General features: G+C 46.9%; 2 protein-coding genes across 5 annotated transcripts in view; both read right to left on the reverse strand.

The window, feature by feature from the left end:
- Positions 1-562: 562 nt before the first annotated feature.
- On the reverse strand, positions 563-4,761 carry LOC126983988 (uncharacterized). Of its 4 annotated transcripts, none has more exons than XM_050837285.1 (4): positions 4,710-4,761; positions 2,134-2,219; positions 1,319-1,463; positions 563-1,226 (listed from the first exon to the last, which is right to left on the reverse strand). In XM_050837285.1, the coding sequence occupies exons 2-4, from the start codon at positions 2,200-2,202 to the stop codon at positions 712-714; spliced, it is 729 nt and encodes a 242-aa protein (XP_050693242.1). In that variant the 5' UTR covers positions 2,203-2,219; positions 4,710-4,761; the 3' UTR covers positions 563-711. The 4 variants fall into 4 exon arrangements, with proteins under 4 accessions (XP_050693242.1, XP_050693241.1, XP_050693243.1 ...); XM_050837284.1 differs by lacking the exon at positions 4,710-4,761 and adding an exon at positions 3,887-4,344; XM_050837286.1 differs by lacking the exon at positions 4,710-4,761 and adding an exon at positions 3,585-4,344.
- A 6,402-nt stretch (positions 4,762-11,163) lies between these two features.
- LOC126983987 (uncharacterized) overlaps positions 11,164-23,383 on the reverse strand; it is a 14,696-nt gene continuing 2,476 nt past the window's right edge. Inside the window, exons 2-8 of the mRNA XM_050837281.1 lie at positions 22,425-22,621; positions 19,561-19,729; positions 18,929-19,100; positions 18,000-18,218; positions 12,787-12,963; positions 11,793-11,966; positions 11,164-11,629 (exon numbers count right to left, since the gene is read on the reverse strand). Of these exons, the coding sequence (XP_050693238.1) occupies positions 11,594-11,629; positions 11,793-11,966; positions 12,787-12,963; positions 18,000-18,218; positions 18,929-19,100; positions 19,561-19,727 (945 nt within the window). The 5' untranslated portion in view covers positions 19,728-19,729; positions 22,425-22,621 and the 3' untranslated portion in view covers positions 11,164-11,593. The remainder of the gene's footprint in view (positions 11,630-11,792; positions 11,967-12,786; positions 12,964-17,999; positions 18,219-18,928; positions 19,101-19,560; positions 19,730-22,424; positions 22,622-23,383) is intronic.

Raw genomic sequence — 23,383 nt, forward strand, 5'->3', positions numbered from 1 at the left:
GACCCAGCCTGTCGCGGCGCAGGCAACTGTTTATAGTAGCGCCATCTTGCTTGGTTCATGCTGCCCCCCCCGGAGCTCATCACTGATCCACTCTTTTAGGGAGATAATCTAGAGTCCGGGGATAGGTGGTCTGGAGAGCATATGGGCAGCCTTAGGCCACTCGGAGGCGAATGAAATATCCCAGCTTGAGGCACCCGGCGGGACGCGATGCCGTCACGCTATCCACTCAGCCACCGCCTGTTGCTGTCTATGGATGTCAGTTATCTAATCTTGCATCAGTGGTGTTCCTGCAGCAAGTGTTGGCAGTGCTGGTGCTGTAGGAATTCCAGGTAACGCCGTGGAGATGTGTTTCATGGTTAGGGAGAGGGACGATCAGCACCCCAAGGTCATCAGCCACTCCCCTCATCGACGTCGGGTAACAGGGATGCCATCTGTCCACGCTGGTGTGTGTGATGTGTTTGGCCCATGTGGAATACCTTTCTAGCACTCGTCGTACAGGTGTGGAGGGTTGGCGGCGGGGAAGCCATGCGTGCGTCGGTACACTGTCAGTGAGGAATACTAACACTTGTCAATATTTATTATTTGTTTTCGTCGTACATACCTATGTCGTGCCCATAGGGGTTCACGGTATTATACAGAGACCCGATACACAAATTAGAATATAGTTCTATTACTGTGCATCGTTAGGAGTGTTCCGCCGCGTTCCTGTGTTCAGTCGAGAAACTTCGTCATGACCCAGACGTCGCAGAGGCGGATGTCAGAACTGTGTGGCTCCGTGACGAAGAAGTACCTGCCGACGACTGGCGTGTAGGGCACGAGTTCCAAGCCCCCGCTGGGCGTCGCGGTGGGCGGCGGCAGCAACAAGACGTTGTTGGCCACCGCTGTGTCGTTGCCAACGCGGAACTCAACGTTACTGTCGATGAGGCCGACTTGACTGATCCTCACCCCGACCACGAGCTGCGGCGCGCCGAGGTCCACCTGCCACCACGGCGGGTTGTCAATATTGCTCTCGTAACAACGAGTTGTGCTGGAGCAAAAGAAGTTCTCGGTTACGGCGAACGCGTGATTGTAGGAAGAGTATATCGAGGCGGCAGACGTGAGGGAGCCCAGCGCAGCGTCCCCCACCAGCGGGTGTATAGAGAAGCAGGCGTCATACACGTAGGCGCCGCTGCCGGGCCCCACCCACTCCTTTGACACCTTGGCGTTGAACGTGTCACACTTGAGCCCTGGAAAAGAATAAGATGCGTGTAACAAGTGTTTTGGGTCACGTAAAGTATCAGCGTTTAGCGTGTCACAGCAGCCTCGCCTCGCCACTCACCGGCGACACAGAAGAGGCTGCAGTAGGGAGTGAAGCTGCACACGGCGCCGCACCGCAGCTGAACCGGGGACGGCGAGGTGCTGGCCTTGAAGATGTTGGAGCTCAGGAGGCACGGAGCGATGGTGTCAGGAAATGAGGTGTCCACCTGCCGACCACAGACACTCGCTTTAGTCTTCCTGTTTTCTTACTTATCAAACGGTACTTAAAGATTAAAGCAAATGAATAAGTAAAAGAATTACTAAATGTTATGAGGCAATTGAAAATAGTGAAGAAATTCGACAAATGTAAACGGGGCCACTTAGCAGCGCTTCTCAGCAGCACTGCAGCAGTGATACTCAGGAGCGTCGGTGGCGATACTAACCCCCAACTCAATTTTAACGGAGCTGCTGAGAAGCACTGCTAAGGCCCCTTTTAGACGGGGTCACTTAGCAGCGCTGCTAAAACTGAGTCGGGCGTTAGCAGCGCCACAGGCGCGTTACGCACGCACTGCTGCAGCTACGTGTGCAAGCTCCCATTGAGTGCCATGTATCGTGACCAGCAGCGCTACTTTTTGTGGTCGCCACCGGTGGAGTAGCGAACCACTCAAATCTGTCTGCAGCGCTACGTTTTTGTGGTCGTGCCTGCGTGTGAAAGCCTCCATTTATTTCTATCATTTACCAGCAGCAGCGCTACTGAGAATCACTGCTAAGTGACCTCATGTGTAAGAGGCCTAAGGCTCAGCTTATTGTTGCGTTTTTTCACACACAGACGGCCCTTGATTTTGAAGGAGGTGAGGGGAGGAGGGAGAAGAGGGGAGGAGGGGATACGAGACTGACCTTGGCGTAGTGGAACGAACAGGTGACGGAGGTGACCAGCAATGGAAGTGCGAGGCAGGCAACCCTCATGGCTGCTGCTGCGGGCACTGCCAAGAACACAAGCATGAGTAACACACACACACACACACACACACACACACACACACACACACACACACACATTTCGTACAGTCGTGGCGGAGCGATGGGCAGACAGCGAACAATGTGTTGCATCGTATAATATTAATGGCGCGTCTCGTCAGTACACAGGTGGCGCCACAAGTAACCGAGGAACGAAAGTGAGCGCCACCGGTACATCCCTTACCGCCACGCCGCTTCCTTGTCTCCCATGTACTAATTATACTGTTTTCTCGCAAAGACTAAGCGTCGTGTTCTTAAACATTTCCGCGCCCAAGCACTCATATCTGACAAGGCTTTCACAGGAGTTTTGGGCATCTCCAGGGGTAGTTTTAAGAGCCTGGTGGTAGTCTGACCCTTCTTTTGTACCATGAACCAAAATTAAAACTCAAAAGAACCCGGCTGATCTCCTTTTTAAGCTCTTGCTAATAGTTGATGTGAAAGGTGGAAGCGTCTGACAATGGGGTCCTTCACTGAGCTCGACCTGCCATCTGGTGGCTGTCTTGGAACATAGCTACAGGATTGAGACACTTGATTTGGTAGAAGTACTAAAAAAACGGGGAGACGCAAGAAAATGAGTTGAAATATATATATTTTTTCCCGACAGCAACAATCGTCACATGCTTTATGTTGCTCGTTTGAAGTTCAGTATGGTGAATGTAATATTATATGCTAAAAATGTAAATATTATGATTTAAATTAGAAATGTGAAATAAGTTAGCACTTGCTGCCGAGAACGTACGATATCATTTGCTGCAGCGTAAACAGCCTCCCGTGCTCTGTTTGGAGAGACAGGAATGCAGCGTGTGTGAGGCAGCGGTGCACCCGCCGGAGGAATGCCGAGTATCAAAATCTTCAACGCCTTCCACCACTACTTGTAGGAAATTGAAAGCCTGGCACCATTGTGTTACTTGTTTGACTTCTCTTTTCGTGCATGAAGGAAATATTTATCACCCATGAGCCCGCATTGATGCATTCCTGTGAATCACTGGATGGAGTGTTGTAAGATATATCGATGAATGCTCTTATTTTGCCAACAATGTTTATTACAACGACATGAATCATGTACAGCACTCAGATTTTTTGGTGTTAACCTAACAGTAATCATTACAACTCTGATATGTTACTAGTTTGGTACAGAAAAAGCCACTTAAGCCTCGCTGGACTCCGGAAGTTTGGATCTGGCAGGTTCCAAGAGGGCCACCAGATGGCAGGTCGAACTAAGTAAATGTCCCCATACCGACCTATGCGGTGTTGAGTAGGGGCGGAGGCGTATCGTGTCCCTGCCAGCGCCGCGGTTTGTCACCCCCTGAGACTCGTGCTGGCGGCCTCACCATTGCAAGACTTAATCTGGAAATTCTCCTTTATCGCCGCGACAAGGCCATCATCGGGTTGGCTTATCCCGCTCCTCCGCGCCGCCACTTAGCATAATAACCCCGACGAGGAGGATCGCCGTTTCTCGTTCTCCCGAAGCCCCGCAGATAAAGAAGGAAAAGAGACAACAACAAAAAGAGTCAGAAGAGCGAAAAGAGCATCGAGGTAACGGCGCCGGCAGGGACGTGAGCTTCTTCAGGAGATCGACAGAGTTCCGAAAACTGTCCTTCTTCCTCCTCTCCCTGAAGGCCCGCGCACAGACCCCAAGTTCCCTCAGTTTGCGAGTGTGGCCGCGGCTTATATCACTCCGGGCCGCCTGTGTGTCTGACTGCCCCTCGAAGCCGTGAACGCCGGACAGAGAGAGAGAGAGAGACTGACTGACTGACCTGCGTGCCGGTAGCTCATCACCCGAACTGCTCGAACCCTCTCGCCGCCCCTCGCCCTCGTCCGCCTCGGCGTTGGTTATAATTGCCCAATTTGACACCTACTTCCATGGTTCGTTAGTCAGGATACGCGGCTACGTTATCTTAATTATGTCCACCTCCCTCCTCGTCTTCTTGGGGCATAAACGACCCACTATGTGCTTTTTTCTGTAATGAGGAGCCCTGTGCGTACCACCACACACTTATTACTTTTTTTTTCGCCTAAATGTCGGCTCAGTGTGTAGTAGTGCGCTCACTCAAGTCTGGAAACCTGTTACTTTGATCAAACTCACATAATTAAATTTACGGATAAAGAAATATAAATTAATGCTACTTGCCGCCGCCTTATGGGCTATTACACTGGGCAAATTTTCCGTGGATCTTCAGTCAAACCACGATTTCCGCTAGCGTGGTTCTCATTTGTTTCTTGTTATTGCTGCTGATGATGATGGTGAGTAATACCGTCGTCCTTCGGTGAAATCTACCGTAGTTTTGGAAGATCGTGGACACGTCAGAACACCACGGAAATATGAGAACCACGCCAGCAAAAATCGTGGTTTAACTGAAGATCCACGGAAAATTTTACCAGTGTAATAGCCCCTTTAGTGACCTTCCCTCTCAGAGTGTGTGTGTGTGTGTGTGTGTGTGTGTGTGTGTGCTCACCTGAGAAGCCAAGGTGCTCTACGCTCTGCCCCGTTCAGTGTCTGAGTCCAAGTGATCGTCAGCCCGCCCGTCGCCGCCCCCGCCACCACATGACCCCCTCCCCCCACCCCCCACCCACCTACACCTAAATCACACTTGCCGCCACCACAGATACTCCTCAATCTACACACATAGTATTTATCGCTGAGCTTCACTCGTTCTTTTTTCTCGTTCTCTTTTTTTTTTATTCTTTTTTTTCTCATTTTCCTCTTCCTCCACCTCTAACTTCTCCTCCTCCTTCTCCTCCTCCTTCTTTCCTTTGTTCTTTTACTTCTTTTTCTTCTTATTATTATTATTCTTTTTCGTTCTCGTCCGCCTTATCCTCTTTCTCCGTCCTTTTCGTCTTCTTTCGCCTCCTTCACCTCCTCCACCTCCTACTCCTCCCGGTCCTTCTCCTTTTCCTCCTCCTCGTTCTCCTTCACCTCCTTTTTCGTCTCCTCCTTTTATTTCTTCTTACTTTTCCTCGTCCTTGTCGTCGTCCTCTTTATCCTCCCTCTTCACCTCCTCCTTCTCCTCCTCCGCCGCCGCCGTCAGCCCGGGTAACAGCGTCGCCGCAAACATCGTCAATAATGGAGGAGGATCGGCTTTTCCCCGACACGTGAAGGAGAAACAAAGGGTCGTATCATGAGACATTTCGCCGCCCAAGAACACCTATTTGACAAGGCTTTCGTAGGAGTTGTGGGCATTTCCAGGGGTAGTTTTATGACCCTGGTGGTAGTCTGACCATTCTTCTGTACCGTGAACCAAAAGAAACTCTCATTAGAACCTGACTGATCCCCTCTTTGACCTTTAGAAATAGGTGATGTGAGATGGCAAAGTGTCTTGTAATACCAAACAAAGTCACGTCTCCTTCCCTAAACGTCCATGACCTCAACTTGTGGTGTCTCGCGCCACGCTGAGAGGAGAGACCCGACCCGTTTTCTCAGACGCTTCCGACTCTTAACTTTTTTTTTATGTGCTGCCTCTAGCGCCGGTAGGCTGTCCTGAGGGGCCCCTTGGACGGCCCTAGCGCGTTAGTGGCGCAGGCGAATTTTATTTATAGTGGCTGCCGTGATGCATGACGTGCTTGGCCCATGCTGCCCCCCGGTGCTCCAGTTTTTTTTTTTTTTTTTTTAAGCAAAGGAGACAGCATAAGGGCACAAAAAAAGGGAACAACTATAAAAAAAAGCCCGCTACTCGCTGCTCCTGAAAGTTGAACAAAGTCGCTGAAGTCAGAGTTGATTGAGGATGTGGGTAATCTTCTGCCACCCTGCTATGGTTGAAAAATCAGCGGATTTCGTTGGGACTCGAACCTAGGTCCACGCCCGCACGCTGACCGCTCAGCCACCGCCGTTGCGTTAGGGGTCTGCTTTTGACCACGAGAATAAAGGGTTGGCCTTAGATATATGCGAGTGGTTTTAAATATCTGCGATTGATTGTCTGGGATTGTCTGGGTCTACTTTCACCCACTAGACTAATGGTTTTAAATATATGAGGTTGGGCCCATATAAAAAAAGGGAGCAAAGGTGGAATATGCTGTACGATTTTAACAGTGAACTCAATAAACGGAATCTGATACTAGAAATGAAAAATAGAAAATAAAATATTGCATGATTAAAACAAAAATAAAAGTAAATGAAAACCATCGCATGACCACCTTTCACGAAGAGATCACCAAAAGAAATCACACACCGAAGAGTCATCCTGATAACTAATGACGCTGTATCCTGAAACTCACTAAAGAGATGAATGACTGAAGATGAGAAAGTAATCGTTATATTGACTCGGCGGACGGCACTCTTAATAACACGAGCACAGAAGGCGCCCAGATGACCGATGACTCCATTCCGATCCTGACTGGCGCCTCTTGGCTTTAGATTGGAAGCAAAAAAATGTATTGACTGAGACGATAAATAGTCTTAAGACACCGCGGGGACTGGTGACTTGATCCTGATAGTGACTGGAAACTGATAAAGTGGTCGCTACTCTTGCAAAATCAGACAGAAGGAGTGGGCAGAAGGGAGGTCAATTTCGGATAGAGAGATGCCTCGATACTCCCATCATGAAAGGGCTCAAGTTGAAGGCAGAAGGAAATACAGACAAAAGAAAAGCTACTCCAGACTTTACCAGCGAAAAGCGGAGACAGAAGAAAGGAAAGTGTTGATTGATAACTCTCCTCGGGTATTCACTGCACTGGAAACAAAAACGTAACAGAATACAGACTTAACACACGATACGTCCCTGTTTTTGTGGTCTGTAAATCAATAAAAAAAAAATGTACCTCCTATTGGCCATTCCCGTGTATCTGTCAAGACTAGAAGACAGATGGAAGACCTGATTTGATGTGACCTCGTGATAGAAATGATATACCGTGGAACAAGATAGATAATGACGCTCAAAAATGAAAATAATATACTGGTTCCTCTGGTAGCCATTCAGGTATATCTATCAAGACTCAGGAAGACACATGAAGACCTAATTCGATGTGCTCTAGTGATAAAAATGATCTACAGAGGAAGAAGATTGATAATGGCATTCGAACTAGATATTGCTGAGAAGATTAGCTGCAAACTGTCACCTGGCATGCTACTTCGCGCCTCAAAGCTGTTTATTGATACACCTCTTCATACCTGGGAGATTGTGAAAGCTTAAATTGATGTTTGTGACCATGTACCGAGTGTAATGTATAGCAAAACGTGATTGATAAAAGTAGTAAAAAAAATCCCAAACCATCTTTTTTTTTCTCTTTTCTTCTTTATGCTTTTTTTTATTTTTATTTTTATTTTTTTATCTACTTATTTTTTTTTTCTTTTTAGCCTTTAGTCGAGACCCCCCCCACCACCCCACCACCACCACAACCACCATCACCACCACAACCGCCATAACGACCACCACCACTACCAAAACCATCATCATCATCATTAGACACACACTTATTTATCTATCTTTTAATTCATCTATCTATCTCATTATACCTATCTATTTATAAGTTACGTTTATCTATCCGTCTGTCTATCTATCAATCAGTTAATCAGTTTTTCTTGCTCCATATTTATCTATCCATCATTTCTATCTATCTAATTATCCACACATCCATGCATCTATCTATATATCTATCTAGCTATCACTTAATCAGTCTATCTAGCTATATATTCTTCTATCCATTCATCTCTCTATCTCTTTCAACCTGCCCATACATTACTGCACCCGTCCACCTGTCTCTCTTCATTTACCTGTCTGCCTACCTGTTTATTGGCCCACAGACGCAGGTATATACGCCTACCTTGCTAGTATTGACGCACACACTCACGCCCACGCACACACTCACATACGTCACTCCGCCTACCACAAATGGCTTTCCTTACCTGACGTTACCTGTCCACGTCACGAAGTAATTAGGGGCATGGTATTTATGGCTTGTTTGGGGGGAGACTATTCTACTAAACTCTGGCCTATGACGAGTAGTAGTAGTAGTAGTAGTAGTAGTAGTAGTAGTAGTAGTAGTAGAAGTAGTAGTAGTAGTATCTATAACGCTAGACAGCACAATCTCTCTCTTCTTCCCTATTTCCTGAGAGATATTACACGAACAATCTCTGGACATGAAAAATTCGTGGTTCGTGGACACAAGGGGCAGAAAAAAAACAGCCGTGAGGAGGGTCGCGTGAGACTAGCAAATAACTCTCCACCAACATAAGGAAGGAGGCAAGGAGGGGCGGAGGGAAGGGTAAGAGGGTTAGAGAGGAGAGAAAATATGTACGAGGAGGAAAAATGTGGAAGAACTTGAGGATAGAGCAGAGTGATCGTGTGTCAGGTTGAGGTGAAGAAAGAGGGGGGGAGAGGGAGAGGGGGCAGGGTGTGTGTGTGTGTGTGTGTGTGTGTGTGTGTGTGTGTGTGTGTGTGTGTGTGATTATCAAACTTAACACATCAGGGAAGGAGTTATATATGCTTTCTTTCATGTTTGTCTCGGTATTTTTTTTTCTTGAGCTTCGTTTTTATTGATTCGTTTAGTAAAAGGATGTTAATACACACACACACACACACACACACACACACACACACACACACACACACATAAGAAAAGAAAAAAAAGATGAGATTAAAAGTCATACAAAAAGTACATCAATAGCTTGACGTAAAAGAAGAAAACGAAAGAAGAAATGAAAAAAATAACAGGAAACAAAAAAAAAAAGGGAACAGAAGAAAACGAAGCAATAAAAGAAGAAAGAGAAGATGATGAAGACAAGCAAGAAGAAGAAAAAGAAGAAGGGACGCGAAGGCCAGCCAGGCAAGACATGTACCCCACTGAAGGGAAATTTAATGGGAACATATTGAGGGCAACCATTAGGACGTCAGGAGGCCAGGCGATGGGAAAGGAAAGGACGGGAAGGAAAGGGAAGGGAAGGGAAGGGACGGAAAGAGAAAAGAAAAGACGGGAAGGGAAAGGAGAGGAAGAGAAGGAACGGAAAGGGTCTGAAAGGGAAGGGACGGCACGGGAAAGAAAGGGAATGGAATGGAAGGGAAGGGAGGGGAAAAGAAGGAAAGGGAAGGGACGAGAAGGGAAGGGAAGGAACGGAAAGGGTATGAAAGGGAAGGGACAGCACGGGAAGGAAAGGGAAGGGAATGGAATGGAAGGGAAGGGAGGGGAAAAGAAGGAAAGGGAGGGGACGAGAAGGAAAGGGAAGGAACGGAAAGGGTATGAAAGGGAAGGGACAGCACGGGAAGGAAAGGGAATGGAATGGAATGGGAGGGAAGGGAAAAGAAGGAAAGGGAAGGGACGAGAAGGGAAGGGAAAGGAAGGGAAGGGAAGGGACGGGAATGGAAGGGAAGGGAATGGAATGGACGGGAAGGGAAGGAAAGGAAAGGGGAGAACGGAACAGAAAAGGACTGGAAGGGAAGGGAAGGAAAGAAAACGAGAGGAAGGAAAGGAAAGTAAAAGAAACGGAACGGAACGTAAGGGACGGTAAGGGACAGGAAGTGACGGGAAGGGAAGAGAAAGGAAAAGGGAAGGAGAGGACGGTAGGTAGCCTGGGCCAGAAAGCTTTATTGATTCTCACTATAATGGAAAATAATTTAGGTCACGTGTGAGGGGGAGGCCAGAGGGCGCCTTGGGGCCGCGCCATGTAATCAGCGAGGGTCGTGGCGTGGAGTGATCGCGGCGGCCGTCAGCACGTTATGGCGCGATTAGCTGCGGGACGAAGGTGCTGCCGGGCGTGTAAAGTAGCCGTGTTTGAGGCAGTTAGTGTCGCTAATGGTCGTTTTCTGCAAAAACCGTGACGGAGAAACTATGATTTGGCAGACTATATGGAAACGGAAAACCGACGATACGAATAACTGAGGAAAGATTAGCGGATATAGACGCTTTTTCCTTACCTATGCGATGTTTTATTGTCAATTAGTGTGTCAAGAAACCGCCTTTTTTTGGACAGCTTCAAAATCGTGACCTGGTAGACTAAGGAAAAGAATAGACGGTGATGGGAGTGACAGGAAGTGTTAACAGATACAGACGCCTTTTCTCTACCAATGTGAAGTTCTATTGTTGATTAACGTGTCAAGAAACCGCCTTTTCCAGGACACCTTCAAAATCGTGACAAATTATGATCTGGTAGACTATAAGGAAAAGAATAGACGGTGATGGGAGTGACAGGAAGTGTTAACAGATACAGACGCCTTTTCTCTACCAATGTGAAGTTCTATTGTCGATTAACGTGTCAAGAAACCGCCTTTTCCAGGACACCTTCAAAATCGTGACAAATTATGATCTGGTAGACTATAAGGAAAAGAATAGACGGTGATGGGAGTGACTTAGGGAATGTTATCAGATGCAGACGCCTTTTCTCTACCAATGTGAAGTTCTATTGTCGATTAACGTGTCAAGAAACCGCATTTTCTTGGACACCTTAAAAACTCGTAAAAAGTGTGATTCGGCAGACTAAATGGAAACGGAAAACCGGCGATACGATTAACTGAGGAAAGATTAGCGGATATAGACGTTTTTTCCTTACCTGTGTGATGTTTTATTGTCAGTTAGTGTGTCAAGAAACTGCCTTTCCTTGGACAGCTTAAAAAATCGTGACAGTGAAAGTATGACCGGTGATGAATGACTTAGGAACTATCAAACACATACACACATTTTCCTTGACGGTGTGAAGTTTTACTGTCAACTGGTGAGTGAAGAACCCGCATTTTTTCTGGATAGCTTAAAAATTCGTGACAGAGGAAGTATGGCTTGGCAGATATATGGAAAAGTAAAAGTAGTGATGCCAGTAACTTACGAATTATTCACACACACACTATCCTTACTAGAAGCTCATAATGACAAAAACAATGACTATTATAAAGTAAATGAAAAATAACGCGGATTCGTAGCTTCCTAACCGAACTAAGCGAACTAACGAAGCTTTCTAACTAAATTAAGGAAACTAAAATGACCCCCATATACAAATGCATTATTTTATTCTTTAAAACTCGACAGTAAACATTCTTATACAGACAGATACATGAAACAAGAACACTGTATTTATATTAAGCTGGAGGAGAGAAATAAACCATATATAAGTTTCTCGATGTCCCCAAAAGGAAGAAAAGAGGGAAGTCTGGCTGGGACGTCCTTCCTTGCCCTCCCTTCCTTGCCTTCCCTTCCTTGCCCTCCCTCCCTCGCCTTCCCTCCCTTGCCTTCCCTTCCCAGCCTTCCCTTCCTCGCCCTTTCTCCCTTGCCTTCCCTTTCTTGCTCTCTAAGGAAAGAAGAAAGGGCAGGGCAAGGAAGGAAGGAAGGATGAGAGGGAGGAAGGAAGGGAGGGCACGGAAGGGAGAGAAGAGGGTAGTGGTGGTGGTCATGGTGGTGGTGGTGGCGGTGGTGTCTGGGGCTGCTACAGTGGGCGTACGTTATCAGCTTCACTATACTCCTGCGGGAACCAGGACGTCGAGAGAAAGAGTCAAAGAAAGAGCAACGAAAAGAAAGCGGTTATTAGACTTTTCCATCGCGTAGTTAAAAGACCGAGGTGCAATTTTAGTCTCGTGTGCGTGTGTGTGTATGAATGTCTGTGTGCGTGTGGGCGTCATCTTTACCTTGCTGTAGCCCACGATGACGGCGGTGTTGGGGCAGGAGGCGACCGTGAGGAGGAGACGGGCGTGTCGGGCGGCCTGAGCGCACACGGCTTGGGCAGGGTCGGCGGGATTGCAGGGCGTGAGGCGGAGATAGATGTACAGGTCGTCGGGGCAGATGCCTTTGTTGCGCTGGACCTGGTGAGGGAGGGAGGTAAGTAGGGAGGGAGTAAGAAAGAAAGGAAGAAAGGAAGGAAGGAAGGAAGGAAGGAAGGAAGGGAGAAAGAAAGGAAGAAAGGAAGAAAGGAAGAAAGGAAGGAAGGAAGAAAGGAAGAAAGGAAGGGAGAAAGAAAGGAAGGAAGGGAGAAAGGGCAAGAAAGGAAGGGAGGGCAAGGAATGGCAAGGGAAGGAGGACTGTGAAGGAATGGCAAGGAAGGGAAAGCAGGGCAAGGAAGGGAAGAGCGAAGGAGAGGAGAAAGGGAGGGAGGGCAAGGAAGAGAAGGCATATTATAGAGGGCAAAGGAGAGGGGTCAAGGAAGAGAGGGCACGGAAGGAAGAGTAATTTAAATTCGCAAGTATTCAAAACGTCTACTTAATATCCTAAGACCTATCGTATTGTTTTAATCGTAGAGGTTATGAGGATCAGTGTGCTTCAAGAATTATCGAAATCTAAAAAGTAATAACCTAATAATGCTCTGTTTAGACGTAGAAAGTATCAAAATCAATGTGCTTTAAGAATTATTGGAATCTAAACGACTAACTATATTGAGTTTAGTCGTAGAGAGTATAAGGATCAGTGTACTTCAAGGGATAGCGGAATCTATAAAGCAATAAGGCAGATTGTGGGAATAGAGGACATAGAAATCAGTGTGCATAGAGAATTACTGGACTCTAAAAAGTAATAACCTAACAATATTGTGTTTACTGATAGAGGGTTTAAATATCAGTGTACTTCAAGGATTATCGGATTCTCTAAAGCACAAGGCTAACAATATCGTGTCCTGCCCGGCGCCCTCACCATTGATCGGACCATGGGCGGCAGGGAGTACTTGAGGAAGGGCCACTCGCCGTAGCTCTCCACCTGGCTGCCGTTGACGGCCGCCACCACCTCCTTGGCCAGCTTGTGGAAGTCGTCGTGATTCTTGAAGGGCGTTTTTTTCTTCGTCTGCTGGAAAAACTCCTCCAGACTCCACGTCTGGGAGTAGAAACATTCATGTCAGTCTTCCTTTTTCCTTTGTTTTGTGGGAATAAGAAAGACTTGAGGGATGAATACAAAGGAAAGTCCATAAAATCTGCCTGATACTCCCTTCCTGAGAGGGTTTAAGTCGTAGGAAGAAGGAAATACACCAAAACCAAAAAAAGGAGGACGCGGGTTCGAGTCCTGTGTGCCACCACAGATGGGATTTTTCAGTCACCGACGAGCGGCCCAAGACTACCCACATCTGTCCTGAAGACCACCTATCAACCTGGACTCTAGAGTCTCTCTCTAAAGAGAGGCTCAATGATAAGCTCCGGGAGGCGGCATGAACCAAAGATGGCGCCATAACGGGCTGGGGCCGACCATCAGGCCTCACCAAGAAACCCTACCGATGTCATAGGCCGAAAAGAAACAAAAAAAAAATCTATAACAATTCGATTGAGAGAAAAAAAAAAACGTCTACGGACCAGTTTCCCGAGTTTTCCAGTAAATGTCACGTCATCGAACGCTTTCAGAAAGCCCGCACCGTGAACTGGAGACACACTAACGAAGCCTCCAAGATATACACACACGCACACGCATTTTATTGAGTTAGTTCGCCGCTATTTCGGTCCTGCTCAAGACTGGTGGGCCTCGCCGCTGCCTGACCGCGAGACAAATAGTTTTCTGCCTGAGCGCCGCTTTGCCTTGGGTAAATAACACGAGGCATTATTACTATTCCGGCCAGGCGTGTGGGGGCGTGACGGCTATTTAAAACCTTTGCTCTTGAATTCCGAATTAGCGATCAAAGGGTTTTTAATTATTTGCTTTTATTTACGTCTATTCAAATATTCCTTTTTTCAGATCATTATTTTTGTTTTGCTTTTCTCTCACTTGTTGAAATTCATGCGTGAGTTTGCATAAATATTGTTCCTGAATAATTAGTAATCGTTCAGAAGAAGAGAGATGTCTGTTTTATCGTTTTATTTGCTTTCGTTCAAATAGTCCTTTTTGATAAGTTTTGTTTGTACTTTTTTTTCTCACTATTTACCTTTCATTCAAATGTTCCTTTTAGATAAGTGCTTTGATTTGCTTTTTGTTTGTTTGCTTTTTTTTTTTTGCTTTATTTACCTCCCAACTTTTCAAACCCGTCTACCCAGCAACAAACTGATTATATTCTTAAATAATTGTCGATCACTCAAAAGTGGGTAATGTCAGCGTGTTTTAGTTCGTTTTAATTCCTCTTAGTTAAGCTCAATCAAGTATTCTTATTTTTTGTAAGTTTTGTTTTCCTTATTTTTATTTGCGCGATGAATTTCACTTATTGATCCAAAGAGTAAATGTGATTATTTCCTTTTCACTCCTTTTCGTCGAGTTTCTTCAAATACTCCTTTTAGCTACTGTTCTTTTGCATCCTTTCCGTTAAAATCCACAAATCTATCGTCAGTCGTTTTAAGGCACCTCTCCCTTCACAATCTTGAACTTTTTTTTTAAATATAATGGAGAACTTAAAACTTCACATGTATTTTAATGTCTCCCCTTCATGTGTTTTTTTTTTTCTTTTTTTTTTTACGTCTCGCCTATAGCGCCGGTAGCCTTTCTTGAGGGGCCTGGATGGTGTTCGGCCCCAGCCCGTCATGGCGCAAGCAAGTGTTTATAGTGGCGCCATCTTCTCTTGGACTTCGACATACACATATTCTTAAACATTTCGGGGTCTACACACCGACAATTGATAAGCCTTTCGTAGAGGAGGTTGTTGTGGGTGTTTCCATGAGTAGTTTTATGGACCTAGTGATAGTTTGGCAAGGATTCTGCACCATGAACGTGAAATGAGAACCCGACTAATTTTCTTTATGGCCGCTCACATTTGATAAGGCTTTCGTAGAGGTTGTGTTAGTATTTCCATGAGCAGTTTGTAGGCCTAGTGATAGTTTTACAAGGCGTCTGCACCATGAACGCGGAAAACGCTCACGAGAACCCTACCAATTTTCTTTATGGTCACTCACACTGGATAAGGCTGTCGTAGAGGCTTTTGGTATTCCTCTGAGTAGTGTTATGAGCCTAGTAATTGTTTGGCAAGGCTTCTTCCCCATGAACGTGAAAGCATCCATGAGAACCCGACTAATTTTCTTTATGGCCGCTCACATTTGATAAGGCTGTCGTAGAGGCTTTTGGTATTCCTCTGAGTAGTGTTATGATCCTAGTAAGTGTTTGACAAGGCTTCTTCCCCATGAACGTAAAAATCATCCACGAGAACCCGACTACTTTCCTTTGTGGCGTTTGGAGCATTAGTTGTGAAAGCCGAAAGCGTCTGGGAATACAAGTCTTAATTCTATAAACTTAAACGTGTCTGGCGCCCATTACGACCATTTCCTAAGGCCATAGAGAAGATTAACCGGATATCCATGGGTGTCTTTTCCCGTGTAAGGTACAGAAGTCGTGTAAAACTCCCATTACGACCATTTCCCAAGGCTATAGAGAAGATTAACCGGATTTCCATGGGTGTCTTTTCCCGTTTAAGGTACAGAAGTCGTGTAAAACTCCCATTACGACCATTTCCCAAGGCCATAGAGAAGATTAGCCGGATTTTCATGGGTGTCTTTTCCCGTGTAAGGTACAGAAGTCGTGTAAAACTCCCATTACGACAATTTCCCAAGGCCACAGAGAAGATAAACCCGGATTTCCATGGGTGTCTTTTCCCGTGTAAGGTACAGAAGTCGTGTAAAACTCCCATTACGACAATTTCCCAAGGCCACAAAGAAGATAAACCCGGATTTCCATGGGTGTCTTTTCCCGTGTAATATGCAAAAGCCGTGTAAAACTATCACCAGCATCATTAAACAGTACTTGGAATCCCCCCGACATCTTCTACGAGAGGGTTTTCAAACAGGTGAACAGAGGCGCCGAGACGTTTGAGAATACGAAACATAAACACCTTCCGGAGAGGCTTCAAGGAGTCCCCGGAAATTAAAAGAGTGAACTGGCTTTTCGGATATTATTTTCAGGCTTTGCGAGGCGGCACCGGCGGGCTTTTATACCTATTGTTTGTTTAGCTCTTGGCTCGCCTCCAATTGTGTAAATAAGAAAGAATCAAGCGAGCCACTCCGAAAAGCATTATCGCCCCAAGTGTCCGCCCGCGTGGACCTCGAAGCCCGCCGACCCTCACACTTCTTAGGACGCTGCGTCTGTCCCGCTGTCTGTGTCGTCTGCCCTGCTCGGCGTCACGCGTTACTAAGTCTAAAGGGGCTAATACACTGGGCAAATTTTCCGTGGATCTTCAGTCAAACCACGATTTCCGCTGGCGTGGTTCTCTTTTGTTCCTTGTTGTTGCTGCTGCTGATGATGGTGAGTAATACCGTCGTCCTTCGGTGAAATCTACCGGAGCTTTGGAAGATCGTGGACACGTCAGAAAACCACGGAAATAGGAGAACCACGCCAGCGGAAATCGTAGTTTGACTGAAGATCCACGGAAAATTTGCCCAGTGTAATAGCCCCTTAATACGGCTTAGACGGACATGGACGGGAGGGAGTTAAAACCACGAAGTCGTTAAGTAAATACCATCATTTTCTATGGGATTTAGAGCCAGCGTTACACTGTTTTTCGGCATTAACGTTTTACCAAAGTGTCGGATAAAGACGATAGTTTGTCAGAATATGTTTTACACCCCTACCTAATTTTCGACAGTATGCTTTAGTACCTATGTTTGATGATTAGGATACTTATAGGAGTAAAATAAGCATGCGGAAGCCAGAGCCATTTCAATCTTGAGTTAAGGGTTCAGAGACGTTCCGTGACGCAAAACACGTCATGAGACTCCGCCCACCAAGATGTGGTTTTAGAGGCTACGACGTGAACACTGACAGGTGACTTGGTATTCGCATCGTACCCGAGGGTTCACTGTTGTCAACACTGGCGAGCATGTTCTGCAGTTCTTGTGCGACTGGTTTTGTGCTTCGGCTTGTCACTCTGTTTAGAAGTGAGAAGACCCGTGGCAGGACTTAGTAAGCTTGAATAGGTAGGCAGATCGTACAGCCTATTGTGGGTGAGGATTACGCCCCAACATCCATCTCCACAACCTCCCCGACCACATAAAAAAAGTTTCTCCTACGCACCGCCGCGGGCAATGTGTACTAGTGGCAACATCAATTAAATGGGTTTTATGAAGGAAACAAAGGTTTCTAATACGGAGGTTTGGGTGTTTCGTGGTATACGATTTGGCACCTGCACCCACCCTAAATCTAACGACCCATGTCTAGTGAAAAAAACTGTATAATGTCAATTGAATTGTGTCAATTGCCATAAAAATTACAGCAAATAATGCCAACAATGACGTCACTGTTGGCAGAGGTGGAGTCTGGTTATGAATAGCCAATCATGTCACGGTGGGCGGAGGCTCATGACGTCAGAGGCCGCGGCACGAATCCCACCACTGAACCCACCACGGTGAGTGCAGCGGCTGTGGTATCGCCTGCTTATTTTACTCTATGATTGCCTGAATGATCGACATTCAGTACTAAAGCACATTGGCGATAATTAGGTAGGTGTGAAACACACCCTGGCAAAACGTCATCTTCATCCGACGCTTTGTTAAAAAGTTATTAACGAAAAACAGTGTAACGCTGGCTCTGAATTGCAAAGTAGGTCACTATCAAAAGTAGAGTTCACAGTAAAGTTCACAACACCAAGTCATTAAGATTTAAACCATTGCTTCACCTTCAATCACTATCAAAAGGACAGAAAAACTCACAACACACATCATTGAGATCAAACTATCACTTCACCTTCATTCACTATCAAAAAGACAAGCGTTCACATCGTCACAGTACTAAGCTAACACCATCACCTTACCATCAATCACTATCAGAGAGACAAGCATTCACACCGTTTTGCCAGTAGTTAACACCATCACCTCACCATCAGTCACCATCTAAAGAACAACAACGAGAGTCCACACCACCATCACCACACACTCCACAGTTCATCCTCAATCCCTTCCATCAAAGACCGCCACTAACACTTCATCTTCCCGCAACCCCCAAGAAGGATGACTCACCTGGTCCCTCCAAGCATTAGACGCGTAGTAAATGGGCGTGGCGAGGCCGTAGGAGGGCCAGTCGACGGGTTTCTTTTTGAAGAGCCGCCGGGAGGTTCTGTTGGTGAGCGCCTGGTACGGGAGGGGCCACATGGGCAGGCCGTGCACGTACCAGTAATACCTCGTCGCCTGCAGCACCGTCACCTCGTTAACGGACCAGTATGGATCGCTGAGCACATCCTGGAAAACACACGATTGTAGTGGCGAGGGCGGGAGCGTGCAGAGGCGGGGACGAAGCGAAGGGGTGGCCGTGGAGGGGGTACATATGCAAGTCGAGAGGGTTAGCAACGATGGGGCAGGGGTGTGGAAAGGACAAAAAGGTACTAGCTCGAGGGAGGACGACAGGGGTAAGCCGAAAGAGGTAGGGGAAGAGAGTAACGATATGGGTATATATATGGGGAAGAAAGAAGGGGTAGTAGTGAGGGAGAATAAGAGAGAGAGGCAAGGGAGGGAGACATGAGGAGGGAGAGGGAAGAAAGGGTAGCAATGAAGGAGAGTAGGAGAGAGAGGGAGGCGAGGAAGGGAGGGAGAGTTCAGGCCAAGCAAGGGAACAGTGGAGAGAGAGGAAAGGAGGGAGGGATGCAGGCAAGAGCAAGGGAGGGAAGCAAGAGGTAACGGTGGAGAGGTGAGGAGAGGGAGGGAGGGCAGGAGAGGGGGGGCATGCAAGAGAGAGCCAGAAGGGAGGTCGTTTGCGTCATGGAGGTCGTGTTTGTGGCTCCGGCTCGCGTGTTGCGGCCGGGGAAGATACTAAACAACGCTGCTCAAGACTCAAGACTCACGCAGCGCTCTCCTCTCCTTCCCTCGCCTCCCCTTCCTTTCCCCCGCCTCTCAGACCTCAAACGCTCCCATATCTCCCTCACCTGAGCCCACCTGGCGAGGCACACACTCACCTTAGCATTGCCGGAGTGCCATTTGGGTGAGCCGTCGAAGTCGTCGCGTTGGAGAAGGAAGATTGCGAACTGCTTGAAGGTCTCGGTTACGTCGACGTGCGGTGCTGCGCGGAGACACATTTGGCGCAGAACGGACTCCCTGGTGACGGACTCTTGATCGGGGCGACTGAACCTGAGGGAGAGGGGATAACAGTGCTGAGAATGACTGTTTTGGTGTCGATGTGAGGCGCAGCGCGAAGATACATTTTGATCTCTCTCTCGACGGATGCTTGATCGGGGAAACTTTAACCTGCGAGAGAGAGGAAAACACAGCTGAGAATGTTTGCCTGAGTATCGTTTGGGTGTCGATCTGAGGTGCTTCGCGGGATACATTATAGTACATCAAGCTGCTTTCTCTCTCGACGGAGGTTTGATCGCGGAAACCTGAACCTTCGGGAGAGTCGAGGAAAAGACAGCTGAGGGTGAGGAGCCGCCGCGCCGCCACGGACAACCTGCTCTGAATGTGAACGGCGTGATTAGGGATAGAACGGCCGGGATGCAAACACACACACACACACACACACACACACACACACACACACACACACACACACACACAGGTAGGAAGGGGCAGCGGGTAACGAGTAACTTACCTCATGTGCTTACACTCCTCGGCGGGGTTGTAGGCGGCGGAGGATGATGAGGACAGGGAGGAGGAGGACAGGGGGGAGGAGGACAGGCTGGGCCCCTCGCGTCCCCAGCCTGGCCCCACCGCCGCCAGGGCCACCACCAGGGCCACCCGCACCCACCGCAGGCCCATCACTGCGGACAACATGGAGGAGGAGGACTGTAAAGGGGCCTAAAAGTGCAAAACGACCTCCCGGACGGCGAACACCACTCACTGACCCTCCACGCACACACACACACACACACACACACACACACACACACACACACACACACAAGAGGTAGGTGGATGGGTGGGAGGGTAGGTAAGTAGGCATAGGTAGGAAACGAGGCAGGAAGATGTGTATGTTTATATGTAGGTATTTAGGTAAGTAGGTAGGTAGGAATGTAGGTAAATGGGCGTGTAGGTGGGATAGGAATGTTGGAAATATGTAAGTTAGATATCAAATAGAGGAGAAAGAGAACGAGGAAGAGGAGGAAACAGAAGAGGAAGAGGTAGAAAGGTAGGTAGAGTATGCAGGCTGGAGATAGGACAAACGAGAAATAGTGTACAGGTGGAATGGAACAAGGAATAACGAAGTGCAGATAAAGTAGAGGAGAAAGGAGTGGAAGAAAGGAAAGAGAAAAAAAGTGAAGAGCAGCAAAATAGCAAGGGTAGAGAATGGGTAGACGGGAGAAGGTATGGAATTAAGGGAGAGGAAAAAAACAGCAAAAAACAGCGTGAAAATAAAGTGTAGAGGAGAAAGGGAATGCAGGAGAGGGCGTGGAAATAGGGTAAGATGGACAAGTGTGGAAATAGGGTCATGTGGAAATAGGGTCAGGTGGAAATAGGGTCATGTGGAAATAGGGTCAGGTGGAAATAGGGTCATGTGGAAATAGGGTCATGTGGAAATAGGGTCATGTGGAAATAGGGTCATGTGGAAATAGGGTCATGTGGAAATAGGGTCATGTGGAAATAGGGTCAGGTGGAAATAGGGTCAGGTGGAAATAGGGTCACGTGGAAATAGGGTCACGTGGAGATAGGGTCACGTGGAGATAGGGTCACGTGGAGATAGGGTCACGTGGAGATAGGGTCAGGTGGAAATAGGGTCAGGTGGAAATAGGGTCAGGTGGAAATAGGGTAAGGTGGAAATAGGGTAAGGTGGACTGGTCTTAGGTAGGTACTGTTAAACGCTTCTGCCTCTCACATCAAGTATTTCCAAAGGTCAAAAAGAAGGTCAGTCGGGTTGTAAGGAGTGGTATCTTCGGTTCATGGTACAGAAGAAGGGTCAAATTACCACCAGGGTCATAAAACTACCCCTGGAATGCCCCGTTTTTGCTTTCTTCATGTTCTTTTTCCTTCTTTTTCCCTTCCTTCTTTTTCCATCCTATGTAATGCCAGTATTTAAATAAGGACGGAAAAATAGAGATGCAGGAAGGAAAAAATAGGTTAAGTAATGTAAGTAGTTATAAGTATCGCCGGAACCGTTACTGCCTGGGTTTCCGGCGATACTTATAACTACTTACAATACTTAACCTATTTTTTTCCTTCCTGCATCTCTATTTTTCCGTCCTTATTTAAATACTGACATTACACCTACACCATCATCATCCCTTACTCTTCAATACCTCTTCACCCAACCAGTACCTAAGCATAGTTCCCTTTCGTCTTTGGTATATCAATGACTACCTCTCCCAGTTCAGGTCAGTATTCTCGGACGCTCCCGCCTCATATCAACAATTTCCAATGGACAAAAAGGAGATCAGTCGGGTTCTAGTGAATGTCTTTGTATATCCATGACACAGAAGAAGGGTCAAACTACCACCAGGCCCATAAAACTACCCACGGAAAAAAAAAAACTCCCACGAAAGCTTTGTCAAATATGTGATATCTTGGACACCGAAATGTTTTAGAATGTGGCAGATCAGTCGGGTTCTTATGGGTGTTATCTTCAGTTCATTGTACAGAAGAAGGGTCAATCTACCACCAGGGTCATAAAAGTACCCCTGGAAAGCCCCACCCGCAACTCCTACGAAAGCTGTGTCAAATATGTGAGATATTGGGCGCAGAAATATTAAGAATGTGGCAGATCAGTCGGGTTCTAATGAGTGTTTTTATATATCCATGGCACAGAAGAAGGGTCAAACTACCACCACGGCCATAAAAGTACCCCTGGAAAGCCCTGCAACTCCTACAAAATCAAATACGTAACCTTAGGCGCCGAAATGTTGAAGAAAACGGCAGATCAATCGGGTTCTAATGAGTTTTTATAAATGGGTCAAACTACCACCACGGCCATAAAAGTACCCCTGGAAAGCCCCGCAACTCCTACTACAGCAAATACGTAACCTTAGGCGCCGAGATGTTGAAGAAAATGGCAAATCAGTCGGGTTCTAATAAGTGGTATCTTCGGATCATGGTACAGGGAATGGGTCAAATTACCACCATGGCCATAAAAGTTACCCATGGAAAGCCCCGCAACTCCTACTACTGCAAATACATCACCTTAGGCGCCGAGATGTTGAAGAAAATGGCAAATCAGTCGGGTTCTAATGAGTGGTATCTTCGGTTCATGGTACAGGGAATGGGTCAAATTACCACCATGGCCATAAAAGTACCCCTGGAAAGCCTCACAACACCTACTATATCAAATACGTAATCTTAGGCGCCGAGATGTTGAAGAAAATGGCAAATCAGTCGGGTTCTAATAAGTGGTATCTTCGGTTCATGGTACAAAGAATGGGTCAAATTACCACCATGGAGATAAAAGTACCCCTGGAAAGCCTCACAACACCTACTATATCAAATACGTAATCTTAGGCGCCTAAATGTTAAGAATACGGCCCTTACCTGCACGGATCGAGGCGGCTGGCGGACGAGCGGCAAGACCTTGGATGTCAATACCGCGCGGGCCGCAGGATGACCCGTCAGCGGCTGTCGATAGTCCTCCCGCGAGACGCCCGACGCTACACGAATCCCGCGGCACTAATTAACGAAACAACAACACCACCAGCAACAACAACAACAACACCTTCGCCGGAGCTCACCTGTGGAAGATAAGAGATGCAACATGTTATTGTATTTTAGTTATTGTTGTTGTTTTCTTCTTGTATAGCTCACCTTTTCTACTTTCCCCTCCTCTTTCTCTTTTTCTCTCCCTTTTCCTGTTTTCCTCTTTTTCAGTCTGTTTCTCCTTTTTTTCCTTTTTCCTTTCTCTCCCCTTCTCTTTTACGCTTTCTCCTTTTCTTTTCTCTTTCTCTTTTTCTTTTCCTCTTTTTTTCATCTTTCTCTTCATCTTCTAGCGTTTTCTCTATCCTCTATCTCTTCATCTTGCTCTTCCATCCTCCTCTTCCTCTATCTCTTCTCTACCTCCTCCTCTATCTCTTCCTCCTCCTCTATCTCTTCTCTTCCTCCTCCTCTATCTCTTCTCTTCCTCCTCCTCTATCTCCTCCTTTTCCTTTATCTCTTCTCTTCCTCTCCCATCCTCCTCCTCCTCCTCCTATTCCATCCTCCTCCTCCTTCTATTCCATCCTCCTCCTCCTTCTATTCCATCCTCCTCCTCCTCCTTCTATTCCATCCTCCTCCTCCTCCTTCTATTCCATCCTCCTCCTCCTCCTTCTATTCCATCCTCCTCCTCCTTCTATTCCATCCTCCTCCTCCTTCTATTCCATCCTCCTCCTCCTCCTTCTATTCCATCCTCCTCCTCCTCCTTCTATTCCATCCTCCTCCTTCTATTCCATCCTCCTCCTCCTCCTCCTCCTCCTCCTATTCCATCCTCCTCCTCCTCCTTCTATTCCATTTTTTTTTTA

Source organism: Eriocheir sinensis, chromosome 55, assembly GCF_024679095.1.
Source record: "Eriocheir sinensis breed Jianghai 21 chromosome 55, ASM2467909v1, whole genome shotgun sequence".
NCBI classification, from domain to species: Eukaryota; Metazoa; Arthropoda; class Malacostraca; order Decapoda; family Varunidae; genus Eriocheir; species Eriocheir sinensis.